The sequence below is a fragment of the Cygnus olor genome, chromosome 6, assembly GCF_009769625.2.
Source record: "Cygnus olor isolate bCygOlo1 chromosome 6, bCygOlo1.pri.v2, whole genome shotgun sequence".
In the NCBI taxonomy this organism is placed as follows: Eukaryota; Metazoa; Chordata; class Aves; order Anseriformes; family Anatidae; genus Cygnus; species Cygnus olor.
In genome coordinates, this window is record NC_049174.1 from 27,002,953 (window position 1) to 27,018,169 (window position 15,217).

The 15,217-nt window shown below is 35.6% G+C and overlaps 1 protein-coding gene across 10 annotated transcripts in view; it reads right to left on the bottom strand.

Moving 5' to 3' along the window:
- PTPN4 (protein tyrosine phosphatase non-receptor type 4) overlaps positions 1–15,217 on the bottom strand; it is a 113,670-nt gene that overhangs the window by 40,729 nt on the left and 57,724 nt on the right. For 7 of the 10 annotated variants that reach the window (XR_005820930.1, XM_040561075.1, XM_040561072.1 and 4 more), the window contains 6 exons: positions 14,298–14,418; positions 13,176–13,263; positions 12,152–12,193; positions 11,680–11,768; positions 6,525–6,588; positions 327–499 (listed from right to left, as the gene is read on the bottom strand). Coding sequence is in view for 9 of the 10 variants with exons in the window: in XM_040561075.1 (XP_040417009.1) it covers positions 327–499; positions 6,525–6,588; positions 11,680–11,768; positions 12,152–12,193; positions 13,176–13,263; positions 14,298–14,418 (577 nt within the window). In the remaining variant the exon portion in view is untranslated. The remainder of the gene's footprint in view (positions 1–326; positions 500–6,524; positions 6,589–11,679; positions 11,769–12,151; positions 12,194–13,175; positions 13,264–14,297; positions 14,419–15,217) is intronic. The other 3 variants (XM_040561079.1, XM_040561081.1, XM_040561080.1) reach the window with 1 other exon arrangement.

Below are 15,217 nucleotides of genomic sequence, written 5' to 3' on the forward strand. Positions count from 1 at the left end.
AACACTTTGAAGTTCTGAAACAACATTTTTATAGAAACAAAAAAAAAAAGATAAACATAACCCAGCAGGTAGGCAGGCAAAGAAATGCAACCTGTGAGACTGCTACAAAGTATTAGCTTGATAACAACTGCTAATATAATAACTGTATTTCCAAATTATTTCAGAAAATTACTGACTCATGCCAAGAAGTGAGGGGAACAGTTGCAGGATTCAAAAGCCATTTGAATTATGACACTGTTTAACATAAATTCTACGTAATTCCCTATGTTTATTTATGAGTTACCCATTCTTTTATGTTTTCCCACATATTTCAAACCAGCACTTACCAGTACCGGAACTTTGAACCCAAAGTGAAATAATGTGCAAAAAAGTTCTTCTGAGGGGGGAGCGGTCTGTCCAAACGGAAGAACGTGTGATGTTCAACACAAGCTTTCCACAAATTCTTACACGCTCGGTAGTTCACCATATTGAATCCCAGTAATGTTTCTCTAGATTCATGCTAAAAGTGAAAAAAATGGATTTCAGATAATTATTCACAGTTACATTTCAAATAAAGATAAACACAATTTGTTTTTTTTTTTAAAATAAATTATTTTTGAAGAGGTTCTCTAATTTTACATTAACTTTATGTATTATAAGCCCTTAAAAAAAGGGGGGGGGGGGGGGGGGGGGGGGAGGGCTCCTAAGAGTTTTCTTTAAAGGCATTTTAAAGTCTGTAGCCATTTTATTTTTATTTTTTTTAAATGAGCCTGTCCAAAGGTTAACATTCTGTTTAGTGTTGAAACAAGTCTAGATGGGATGAAACGGTCTCAAAAGGCAGGAAACTGCATCAATAAATCCCTGTGACCAGAGAACTCAAATGCAACATTTCAAGATTTCTACAGTTGAGATTAGGAATTTAATTCTCAAGAACAGTTAATACGCCTACTTCTAAATTGGGTTCCTACTAAAGGAAAGACAAGCAAAGTTGCAAAGCAAGCTCAGCTATTCTGCCTGTTGAGGGACTTTGATTACAAACTTCGTAAGCCAGAAAACATCAGCACTCTGCTCTCTCTTCACATTACTAAATCCTCTGCAATATTTAGCATACCTTTGTTGCTTTTACTTAGCAGTAAACTCCTTTACCAACTTTAATTTTTGCTGGACTGCTCATTTTCAGATTTGCTGAGATACTGGGGCACAGACCTGGCACTGTTCAACCAGTGTTGTACCTGGGAAGTCAGTAGGACTAATGGCTAAGAAAGACACCGCGCTTTCTGTCACACGATGAATTTAGAATAAAGAATAAACCGGATTTTAAAAGTAAACAGCAAATTCTAAGTATCTACTGATAAAATTCAATAAATTATAGGCAAGAAACTAAAAACTGATCATGTACTTCAGTTGACAAGAATTACCTACAGTTCTTCCTAATTTCCACATATCACCATCCCCTTTTCTAGGCATGCTAACAGAAGTATTTAAAAATTAAAAACCATGAACAAAATAACAGAAATTACGTCCATGTTCTGTACAGTTAAAAAAGGCTTTCCCAAAAATCAAAATATATACTAACATTATAAGCAAAATACATTTCTATCCTGCAAGACAGCACCTTTATGAAATTATGGCTTGCCTCATCTAGATCCAAAGGATGAACCAGCTAAGATTTTAGATCCCAACAGGAAGTTCTCATGACGTAGCAAATTCTAGTGCTCTGTCAGCTTTTTACATTCTTGGAAAAGAGAATTTGACAAGTTATGTGAACTGATGACCGTGCATTTTTCATGTCACTCTTAAAGCACTATAATTATGGGTTGGTGGAAAAAATCCTGCTGTTCACCCTAGTTTATATTCCAGAGAATGAGCTGATCTGGTTCTCATGTCACCATCTGATCACCACATCAGACATGAAGCATGAAGGAGGAGCTGGTAAGCATGATGAGAAGTAGCTGCAGCTAGATCAGCTTAATTGTAATGCGAAACAACACTTTCACAGGAACTTGGCGTGTTAGAGCTTTAAAGGTACCTTAACAATAGTTCCATTCATAGCTTCTAAAGCTTTCATTGCAGCACAGAGAAAGGATTCTCAGACCCTGCCCTTCATTTCAGCTACAGCCAGGAATCAATCTTTAGGGTAACGAAGAGTATAAGATACAGGTCCCTAAGTGCACCAATGCTGCTCCTATCTGCCCTTGCAGGTTCTGTGTAAGTTGGGCACTTGAAACTTATCTTTGCTGATGCTGTTAGGGTGCAGGCCCCAGTTCTGCTGCTGACTGGTAGCAGGGCTTAGAGCAGATTGCCCTGGTTTTCCCTGAAGAACAATAGGCCTGGATCAATTTGGGCTCAGAACAAGGTCCCAGGACAACATTTGTTAATGTTGGTATTTCAGCCAAAAGCATTAAAATAACACAAGGGTTATAATGCAGCCTCTAAGAATGTTTTTATAGCGCGAGGCTCAGGGAAGATGCTGAATGCTCTGAGAGATGTCAGAGATATTTCAGGGTTGTAGGTCTGTTGAGACAGTGTTAGAAGACTACCTCAGGGAGTCACAGTTGGATTCTCATCTGCAATGACTACCTCACTAATTGTGCCCATGGTTCCTATTAGAGAGAGGAAACCAGTTAGCTTGCTCAGGGGGGGAACAGCGAAGCAGTTGGAATGCAATACAGGTGATCAGAGGCTCAGGGCCTGCGGGTGAAACCATAGGGGAGGCAAATACCATGTAAATTAATTTAAATCATAGCCTTTAAAATGCACACTGTGCGTCAGGTTACCTATACTATCTAAGAAGAAACACTGGAAAGAAAAGCGCAAAGCGAAGTCTAAACCATGTTTGTGAAGCCTTTTATTAGAAGACAAAAAATAAATAAATAAAGCAGCATGGATGTTGCTTTCCCTCTTGCATACAGCAACTTAGTCCTTGAACATTTGCCTTGGGTAGCAACATTCATTCAAACCCACCTTTGCTTGATTTGAGGTAGGGACTTAAAAGCAGATCTCTTACTGCTCAGGAGAGAATGTGAGTTAGAAAAAAATAAATTCTCCAGTGGATCTCCTTCACTTTTCCTAAACAAAGAAATACCCCAGGACAAAGCAATAACTCCCCACCCCCACCTCCGAGAGAACAAAGACTGGCACTTTATAAGCAGATGCCCCAGAGAGCTGAGATATTCCTTCTTCCACAAACAGCGGACAAAAGTCCTGTGAAAGCTTAAAATGTAACATAGATTGTGCCAGTAGTATCAGCTATTCATTCGACCCAATGGCAAAAACTTAGATAGGATTAGGAAACAATCGGCTCGGCATCTAATGAAAGCCGGTGTTACTTCAGTTCAAGTATGTCTTTTGGCAGATAAACCCATATATTGCTTTGTGAATCTAGCCCAAGTTCTTTCTAAAAGTCAGGGGGGCACAAATTTCAGAAACATGATGTATAATAAGGAAATTTTTGCTCACACGCTGAAGCCAGGTCTCTGTCAGGGACAAAACCCATGACGCTGTTTTGTTACAGACTCAAGTAATTTATCAGTGGATATCTGAGCTCTAAAAGAACAAAGGAACATGCTGAACAGCTTATTTGGCTGTCAAAAATAAAAGACCACTAAAGTATGCTGGACAGCATCAGAAATTCGATGGTGACTGTTGACATTACAGCAGCTAAGCGTGCAACCAGCTAACACCAAGGAAACTTCAGGAAACATCTAAAGAAATGAATATATACTCAATAATTCTTGAACAGCTTCAAAGCATGCAAGAGAAGCAGCATAAGGAACAGGCTGAATAAGCAAAAATATAGTGATGCAAAGTCCAGGGTAGTAAACAGCAATTGAAGTTACGGCTCAGAGGGCTTCCACTGTTGGATGAAGAAATTGTATGTGTAACACTTCCCCCCCCATCCTGCCCCAATCCTAAACAAAACAGAAAAGAAAATCTACTCCAGTGTGTATGTGCTCCAGTTATATACTTGACAGACTACACAACCAACTTTCATTCAAGAATGTATATTATACTACCATTGGAAAATCACTTTGACATTAAACTGCTTCATCTAACTTCCTGTAAATGATTTATTTAGAACACAGATATAATCTACTAAAAAGTAGTCAAATAATTCTTTACTTATGTTGATGCCTGTAAGCAATGCCAAGTCAGGGAATAAACGTAATAAGTGATTAAAAGATAAGGCGCTTGCACTTTCAAGGACAATTGCAATTAAAAGCTCTGAACACTCATTAACAGTATTTGAAAAATACCTATTTTGGACTACTCAAAAACCATAGAGTCTAGAAAAAACACTGGAAAATTTTTCTCCCAAGTTCACCATTTTAATATCCTATAGCATCTCAGCCTTTCATTAGAATAAATATGGTTATTTAGCTGTATGATCTTATATATTTACACACAACTTTGAGATATACCATCAACATGACACAAATGTGTTTTCACTGCCATACTGTAAATATGTGCTTTTAAATAAACACTCAAAGTACTGGACCAGAGATATTTTACATATGAAATGTGTAATTGGACTTACTTCACCTTGTTTCTGCTACAAAAAAGGACCCATTTAGGCCCCCTTTATTGTTAAAAAAGAAGGGAAAGGGAAAGCAAGCATACACCACCAGAGAACAACTTAACCCATCCTAAAAGATGCTTCCAATTCATGCAACAAGTTTCACCCTTTGCCTGTGTCTTGGTTACTACAAAGGAAGTTTAATGATTAGTTTTGATTCGCTAAATATCATGAAAGTATGTTCCTTCTAACCTAACTGAAGCTGAATGTAGGTGAGATGAATCTCATCCTAAGAGTCTACTCAGGGAAACTAACTTTGGAAATAACAATTTTAATATTAGATGTGATTAAAAAGTTTAAGTATGCCTTCTTTGGAAGCCAAATTTGAGCTTTGATCTTAAGATATTCATGACTTGGAATGAATGAAAATGAAGTTCTTGCCATCAATTTTCATCTGATACATAAAGAAAAACAGTATGAGACTTTTTATTTGTTGCCTTAGATAAGATATCTCAGAAGAGAAATGACATTAGTTGCATATACCAACCCCATTCTGGTACAAGTAGCAATATGCAGGGTACTAAAAAGCAACAGAAAATACAAGATATGAAAGTTATCTTTATATTGCTTCCAATTATATGCAGAATTTTTTAAATATTAAAGTTATATATCAAAACATAATTTGATCATTGGGCTATCAGAAATCAGTTTGCCTTTGGGAACTTGCCTGTAGCTCCTCCCTGGTATTAAAAATCCTGTGTCACCATGATAAAATACTCCCCTCCCCCTTTCTGCATCATTACCATTTTTCTGCCTATATCAAGAGATACTTCCATTTATTTCATGTAATAGCCAAAGTTCATTTCTTTCCACACAATTTCTCCAAAACACTTGTTTAATTCCCTCTACCTCCTGTTCCCATACTTTTGGACTGATAGCTACTCCTGCTGCTCCAAGCACAAGTGTCAAACTTCTCCTGGCAGCTAATGTACGGCGTGTCTGTATTTAGGCAGTTCCATCTGTGAAGAACTTCAAACTCCCGGGACTCCTTTTAGAGGATCTCCTTTTACCCAGTTCATCTCCTGGTTTCAATGCTCTTGCTGGTCACAAGCCATTGGCCTGTTCTGATATAACAGCTGTTTCCTCCTTCCCTTTTTGTTGTTTAACCATATTGCCTCTGAATCTGGAATAGTCCTATAATACTGAGGGATGCATTTCTGTCTAGAACCTCTTTTTTTATCCAGTTAGTAACTCTGCACTTTAGGTCTTTAAATATTTTCAACTGTAAGTAAGAACTGTACAAAACCTTTTAACTAATCTGATGAGTTAATCACATAGCCATATTTTTAATTAATTCTTCCCCCAGTGATATGTCTGTAAGGGTTTAGATTCTTATCTCTTGGAGGCATGCACCGATCCATTTCTTGCCAAATTAAATGCTCAATGGTCCTGTGGTGCTTCATCTGGTAGCAAACAAACACCACAAGTAGAAAAACATACATATTTTTCATATAAAGTTTCAATTTTCTTCTTACAAATAGAGAATTATGCATAAAACAATTACCATATGTAATTTTGAACTGCAAAGACATTCTTCTCTTCCGTTTAAATATAAGTAATAAAGCCAAGTTGTATTACTAAATCAGAATAATACAAATCAGCATGTTTTAATCAAACACTTACAAGCAGATATACAAGTGAAGCAGCATTAAGCACTGCCTTTAATTCTAACTCACTTTCTTCTGGAATGTAAATATAGTATTGATTTACTTTCAACCTTTGCATTATATAAGCAATCGTTATTCCCTGCATACAAATGTAAAACTAAGAGTATTTAGGCAAATCAAATGAAAGAAGTCTTATAAAACATCGTAATGGCCCATCTGACAACTAAAATAACCGGGAATTTGATGAAATTGGACTTCTAATTGTAGTTAAAGGCATGAACCAACATATTGTCAGATGCAGACATGCAGTATTGAGAAATTTCATTGCTCATTTTTGAGACCAAATTTAAAACAGTACTCACCAATTCCTTCCTAAGTTGAATAAAAAACTGCTTGCACTTAAAAGAAATTTTTACAATCTTCAACCTAAAAATAAAATAAAATTAGAATATTTAAACACTTAGTGTACTGCATCATGGTTAAAGGCTTAAACATACCTACTGAAAATATACTTTCTAGAGGACAGATTTCATTTCATTTCCATGAAATTTCCATAGACAGAAAATAAGATATTAAAGATTATATAAAATAACTTGTATTATTTGAAACTAGTAAGCCATATATCTAAATTACCTATCAAATTCACTTATTTCTATCCTAAATGCAAGGCAGTTGCTCAGTTTTGTATTTTCCCAGCTCCTAAACCCGAAAGACCTATTCTATCCTCAAGTCATCCCAACCTGAAATCCTCTTTTTGAGACCTTTCGTTATACTTTAGAATAAAATTAAAAAAAAAAAATCATACACATAACCTATCAACTCCATCTGATTCCTGAAAGACATTATTTCTCTACGTTCTTACTCACCTCAAGATATAACCAGAAGTTGTTAAATAGTCAAGTATCTGAGACAAGATGTAAGCATGAAGATAAAGAAAAAAGGCAAACAAAAAGGGAAATAAAAAAAGCAAAAAGCCCACCACACCGTAAGCAGGAAAAGCCATTTAAAATATTGCATCACAGGAAAAATCAGTCTACAGATATTTTCATCTTGCAGGTTGTCTACAAACATGTGAGATGCTGACAGTAATTCCAGACAATTTTGGATGGCCAGTTTAATGCTAATTATGCTAAATGGGAAAAGACAAGTCATATTTCCACCATAATCTAATTATATACTTAAAAAAACAACAATACTTGGATTGTGCATATCCTTTGTTTAATTTACAGGAATATTATTTTGGTCAAGAATAAAAGCAATGCTACAATTGTAACAAGAAAAAGCAGCAACTTCTGTGAATTTGAAAAGGAACGGTCAATGTGATACTGCAAACTGTAAGATGCTCAATTCAAATGTTGTCTCACTCAAACCTGATTTCACTGACAATTTTAATGAAACTCAGAGCAAAAGAGAATCTGGCTAAAAGATTTTGGTAAATTGTATAGCAAACTCTTCAGGGGTTACAGTTAACCTGTTACGCTGCACATTTATACAGAGCACTGTTAGTAATCTGAACTGATGGTCCCTCTACTTCAAGTTATTATATTAGCTTAGTAAAGCTACCAAAGGAAAAAAATTGTGACAGTGAATATGGTGCTACAATTTGTTAGATGAACTTATTCATTAAGAATATAGAGGAAACCTCAGAAACTGCTGGAATTACTACTTGCATATTGAATAAAAAAAACTCTAGACTGGGAAGGATGAGGAGCAAAATATTAACAGACACCTAAGATGGAGACAATTTTATATATATATATTTTTATATATATATATATAACATAAATTTTCTTAATATAGCCAAATGGAGACGTTTTTCTCCAGCATGTTATTGACAACAGGAACCAAATGTGGATGTCCTAATTTGTAAAGAGAAACTCTCTTAACAATAATATAAAGGAGGTATATGGTTACTAGCCTTTAAATTATGCTTACATCTTTTTTTTTCTTTCCTAGTTCTGCTCTTAGAAAAAAAAGTTATAACTTTGTCCTGTGTTTTTATTGTTGTCTTTTTGTTTGTTTGTTTTTTCGGGGGTGGTTGTTGCTGGTTTTTAATTCTTAATAAAACATTGCTATTGAAATTTGTCACGATCTATAAAGGAGGCTACAACTTATCTATTGAAATCAAACAATTTCATTGGCAATGCAGCAGTTTTCTTAGCAACCATGACAAACAAGGTCCTAAATTTGGTACAGGTCCTAAATTTGCTGGATGGGATAGCCACTAGTCATAGCAGTCCAACTGTGGAAATATATAAAGAAGTTAACTACTACCTAGTCTAATATAACCAAAAGCATGTTACGATCAATTTTCTAAAATGTTGGGGTACAGTACAATTTAAAGAACATTTTAATACTCATCTTTTTCAAAAACTGAACTGTGGATGCTTTACAGCATATCAGATTTGCTTAGCATACTAGCAGACTGAAAAGAAGTGCAAATTATTCCATTTGTAAAAACATTCTACCACCATTTACTCTTTTTTCCTCTTCTGCTAAGAAAATGACTGCCTTTGATCACTCACAGAAAATTAAAAGGTGAAAGCTACACTTTTTTTTTTTTTTTTTTAACCCTACTCCATAATTCAGAGTGAGCTCAGCTGGCTGTTAAGCCTGAAACCACTTGGAAGAGACTCAAAACTGTAATATTCACCATTAAGGTCTAACTCAATCCCTAAGAGTCACCTAACTCAGAGCTCTAGTAGGCAAAATCCCTTGGAGGTTGTCTTGCAGTGCATGGTAACTGAGGAAGGTGGCCACCCTTCAAGGACAATCTCAATCCAGAACAACCCCGTGTGCTACAGTACAGGCAAGCATGGGAGGAGGTCAGCTTGGCTGGATGTGGAACTTCTGACTGAGCTCAAACACAAAAGGGAAGTATACAGAAGGTGGCAGCAGGATCAGAGACTACCAAGGAGTAACACAGAAGTATTCCCTAGGCATTCAGGGATATAACAAGGAAGGGCAAAGCTCAGCTGGAGTTAAAAGTGGCAATGTTGTAAAAGGGAAAGCTTTCCAGGGAAGCATTAACAGTAAGAGAGAGACAAAGGGAAGTGCATCTCCACTGCAGAGCAGGTGATCTAGTAACAAATCAGGCTAAGGCAGGTACTCAACACTTTCCTCATTTGTCTTCAAGGAGATCTGCTCCCTGGATTCTCAGCTCTCTGTGCCTGGTAGCATGGTTTGGGAAAAAGAGGAACTACCCACAATACAAGAAAATCAAGTTAGGATAGACTAGATAAAAGGCAGTCTCCTTGATTTTGTCTTATACTTGCCTAGTCTCCCTCCTCTCTTCTCCCCACGATCCCTGCTTAGAAAGATTGTATTATGTAATTTAGACATAGTATTAAATTGAGTGGACCTCTGGAAAGGTAAGAGGTGTATTACTGAGCCATACTGTAAGAACTGACATTACAGACCTTTACTCATAGCAAAAGAAAGCCTATGGTAGGATGAAACTGTGTATGTGCACACGAGTGGGGGGCAGGGTGTATTTTTTCTCCCCAAATTTATTTATTTTTCTTTTGTAAAGACCAATTATGTTGGTACTACAGTCTTCCCAGGAAGAAATTAATAAGCCTGATGTCAGCTGATATGGTTGAATACAAAGAAGAACTGTTTAGGTAATTACAAGCACACAAACCACACTGAGAATTTAGATCAGCATCCCCGGCATGCAAACGATATGAAACAGTTCACAGAAACCTCTAGCTTCCAGTAGGGACTTGCAGCTTAATTATGACTTACATTGTACATACTCAGTAATTTACTGGTGTGTTGTATTGAACCTATTTCTACTATTACTGTTTCCCTCCTCCAAAAACAGCAGTAAAAGCAGCCTGGATTAAAAACATCCTGATTATTACAGCACTGCATTTATAAAGCAGCCTTAACCCAGAAATACCCCTAACACTTCAAAACTCTTGGAAATGAAGGTTTTCTTTCTTAGAACAAGTTGCTATTATAAAGGCAGGTCTGACTATCACAGTAGTCCCAGACTTAACATTGCAAGATCCAGTTTTCATTTCCCAGACTAACCATGGAGACTGAAAATTTAAATGCTCCATGTTTGCCTCAGGCTTACTTTTCTTTAAATGCTTAGAGGCAACATGTTTACTGTGTTCAATTATATCTGTCTGTGGAGAATGCTTTTGTCCATAGCTCCTTGTGTTCATCTCCTAAAATTTGATCATTCACGCTGTTTCTCAATATGATAAATCCCAAATTAAATAACATCCTACAACAAAACTTGAGTGTAAGCTTAGCACTGAAAACCAGAATGTCTCAGAAGTTCAGTGGGTTGAAGAAAAGACATCACTAGTATTTTGAACGTCTGCAAGAAAGCTTACTAAGTGAAAATAGGTCACTGACTACAGGTAATGGATCTTACCATACACTAGGAGGAAACAACAATCAAACAAGAATTTCAGGTGCCCATATCAGCTGGAATTCAGAGAAAAGCTTTTCCAGTTTCAGTTGAGGTAATCAATTTAATCTGTTTATATGAAGATGAACTTTAGAAAGTTCCAATGCTGTATTGCCCAAGAACACAGATCGTCAGCAAATGAAAATGTGAAATGTTTTCTAATACGAAAAGCTTTTGTGCCTGGTAAACTCATGTCTATTACAATGATTTTATATGGCTGACAGCCCACTCAGATCTTGATTATAGTATGCACAGGGCAGTATGTACTAAGACAGACTGTAAGAGCAAATTCAAAGCAGGCAAAGGAAGCTAAGGGAAAGTTACTTCTTAGGGATGCAAAAAAAGGCTTTGGGGAAGGTGACAAACTTGGGTAGAGCACTAGTGTGATGTAACAAAATAGGATTTCTCTTCGATCTTTCCCCTTCTGACATGAGTAAGTAAAAACAGGATCCCAATTTAAGAGACTGATGATCTCGTCATGTTAACATGTTTACTGAGGGTAACTCCATGCTTACATACCAGAAGAGAACAGCTTTACAAATTATTTAAGAGAAGTGACAGCCTTTTCTTCAATAAAAACACTTTTTTGAACTTTATTGTGAAAATAGCTATCTGTGGATGAAGGGAAAACAGTATCTCTGAATGCCACTCTTCAGTTATCCTCAAATAACATATCTAAGCTAAATTTAACACACGAAGTACAATTAAATTATATGTGACAAAACAGATTAGAGCAATCACTTTTCAGGTTAAGATTTGTAAGTTTAGTGGTCCCTTTAAAGAATAACCTAGAATAAAGTTGCCATTACCACAACACTGGCTATACAGTTGATTAAACAAAGTATGCTTACAAACTCATGAAGAAGTATTAAAATTAATTATATTTTGCACCACAATCACTTAACAGCACAGCATGCAGAACAGGACAAAATCCCATCATAAGTTACCCATTGCACAGCATGAGGTAAATCATTTCACCCTGAGATATTATAATTAAGTTTCAGTCTTCTTTAGAGCATGTGACACTGACAGTGGTAAAAATATGTTTTGAAATACCAAACAAAAGCATTAGTTTAAACAGTTGTCCTTACCATGGAAAGGTGTTAATTCGTACTCTGTTCTTAAAAATTAGTATTCCACCTGACATCACTCCAATCATTATTTCATTGTTACTCTGATCCTTCAAAAGAGAAAAGAGACAATGGCTTGAAAAACAATATCAACATCTTTGAAACCTCATATATATTCATTCTCATCTCTCTCCCTCTAAATACACAAACACAATAGCAAAATAGAACTTGATTTACATGGAAGGAAATGTGTTTTAGTAAGACAAGTAGGAATTACATTATTCCCTCCTAATTCGGACAAGCCCGAATGTTTGCTCTGAGCCCTTTAGAAAATTAAGATTCTGTGGTAGTTTATAAGTTAGATCTTCCATTTTCCTCCAACTTTGAAGAAACAACAATGTAGAGTATTCTAGCAGCTTATTATGAATAACAGCGCTAACAGAGCGGCTTGGCGTTTGCTATACTAAAAGCAACCAGCGACTTAAATTCCTACCTGAAAGGAAATTGCAATCTCAGAACACAGAGAGGAGAGATTCTAAAACAAATAATATTGTAAGCATATTTAAACAGCACATTTTCCCTCAAATACTTATGCACTCTAATCAAATGCCTGCTACAGATCTCTCAATACAGGTGCAAAAATAGGAGGATAGAGACAGTAGTGAAGTGCAGTACTTATCATTCTGCTGCATACTTCTCTAACATTAGGGAGTGGGACAAGAATATTTAAAAAAGAGCTGTCTTATTTACTAAAAATAATTACATTCAGTCTTTGGAGAAATGGTAGCACTGTAATGGCAGGTTGTTTCAAGACCTCAAGCTACCTGCTTTACCAGATAAAACTATTTCACTGTACTTATTACGGAGAAGTAAGCTACCAGGTTTCCACATATATTCAATTATTCTTCATGATCAGACTTTTCATTTAAAAGCCCTAGTTTCAAATGTATATCCTTCATAATTTTAACCTGTATTTCATTTTTGAATTTACAGTGGAAGAATAGGTAGCAATTTGTTTTCACATTACACTTCACGTTATATATGTTACGCACTACATATCACATCAAATTATAGTACCTTCACCTTACATAATAGATCACGTTATATAAGGATAATGATCCGTAGCTCAGTTCTAATCTGAACCAAATAAAATATACTTAAAAGATGACAGATCCTTAAATATCAAAAGCACATTTCAACAAGTACATTTTTCTTTTTCACCAGTAACCAACCAAATTGGCATTCAGGCTGACAAGGCTGAACCTCAGTAATGCACACAAACTAAGCCCAAATTAAAGCAAACAAGCAATCACTGAATTGTTTAGGTTGGAAAACACTTTTAAGATCATAGTGGCTGCTGAAATTGCTAAATTGCATTTAAGCAGATTATAATATAATTTCATTTTTTTCTCCTGAAAACAGCAGCCAGGAAGGCTCACTAAAAATATATAAATATTTCCCCATAAATATCCCAGGAATCCACTTTTTGGATCAACTAGTGTTGTAATGTAACTTACCCTTGCATAGTGCAATTCAACTCCATAAAGTTCTAAGGTACGTGCTGTATTGAGATAATTGAACTCTGCTTCTGCAGGAGACAGCCCTCTGAAAGAAAGAAGCTAAATAAGAAACATTCAAACATATCCCCCACATCAGGCTCTTTATTGAGCTCAAATAGAAAATCTGCATCAGCTTTACTACTTCTTCCCCCACCCTGAATTCTGAATTTCCTCTCTCACCATAAGCAGACTGTAATCCAAAAATCTTAACTGGTGCTTCCACAGTCTTGAAAAGAGACTGCAACACACTGTTTGCAAATGCATATTTTTTATTTCTAATGCACTATATTGTTTAAATGTCTGTGAAGCTCTGGAATCTGGAAATTACTTTTGCAAGTCTGTATTTTGCATTGATAATAGCAATCTCTCCCTAAGACTCACCTTCAAACTTCAAATTATCATCAACCCACTTACATTTTATTTACTCTACTTAACTGGATTTGCTAAGCCATTGACTGAAACGTAAAACAACATTCAGTAGTTTTTAAACTATAGCTTATCTTTTGTTAAATTTTACTGTAAGAACAAAGTGCCTCAGTTCTAAAATGCCAAGGAGCTATCAATGAAAGAAATACTATTGAACATTACACATTGAGAAAAATGTATTTACCATTGCTTCATTGCCTTTTCCTCTTTAGGAAAAAGTCAAGGAATTGCAAACAGGAAAGACCAGATATTGGAGAAAAGGACTTGTTTTTTACTTCTAAAGTGACTCTAATCTACTGGTAAGAGCACCATGAAAACAAGGCCTTTATGCATTCTCAAGAGCTGAATAACACTTTTCAAGTAATTGTATCCTGCTAAGTTAATATCTTATGTAATAAACACACAATTCTCAGTGCACCTTTACCATGTTCATTTACTCACTAACATTCCCTCTTACTCTAACAGATACGTTCCATCTCTGCAGAGCATCAATGGTACTTATTATACAGACATTCTACAAGAAATATCACATTCACATAGATAATTTTTTAACAGAAACCTTTAAGACAAAATACTCAGTTTTTATGTAATAGCACAGCACCAGCAGTCAGGATTTGACAAAGTCAGTCAATATCTTCTGCTGTAAATCCTTACATGTGCTGCTGATGTAATTTTGCTATTTCTTTTTCAAAGTCTTGAGGCTGGCTAGGGATGAAAGAATAGTCTGAGAGGTAGCCTGGCAAGTTTTCTGAATGGTTGTAGTCTCCCAGCTCGGCTAAAATATTAAAAAGAGAGGTTATTGTTTATCAGTGATGTACTTGGCATTGTGCAATGCCCCCAAATTCACACAAGTCTGCTCCCACATACTTTATGTTCTACAGCAAATTAAAATATAGAAGACATTTTAGCTCCCCTTTTCCCTTTGAATAAAGTGTCACATTCTCATTGAGTGCTGTGGAATCATTTAAAAAGAGCTTTGAGTGGGTGTTTATGCAGGAAGTTTATGAAGTGTTTAATTTCTAATGCACAATTAATTCATAAATGCTCTTATAATGACAAGTATTAAATAATACACTTCAAGGTGTCTCAGGTACTAGCTTTTTTCTTTTCTTTTTTTTTTTTAACCTTTGCTTACTTTCATATGATTGTGTTTTGTTTTGTTTTTTAAAAACTGGAACTGCTATTTCTTCACTTTGGAAGCTCTGCTAAAACAACTACACCAAGATATATTCAGAAGCATTAGAAAAAAAATTTTGCACAATTGTATGTGTATAGAAAAAGTATGCATACATACACCTACAACGTTTACTTGAAATTACTAAAAAGTGTATTTACATAATTTCTAACACTTCCTTAAAAGCATAAGTAAATCAAAATCACATTTACTGTCAGAATAAATAAATAAATAAATAATCACACAACTTGCTAAAACTACAGGCTTCGAGGTTTTGTTGTTTTTTTTTTTAACTGTAATCCAAAAATAAATCCAGCTGTGTCTGCAATCCATCTAACAGATTTACAGTAATAAGTAACATAACGTGAAAATTGGAAAGTTCACAGCAACCTAGCATGGT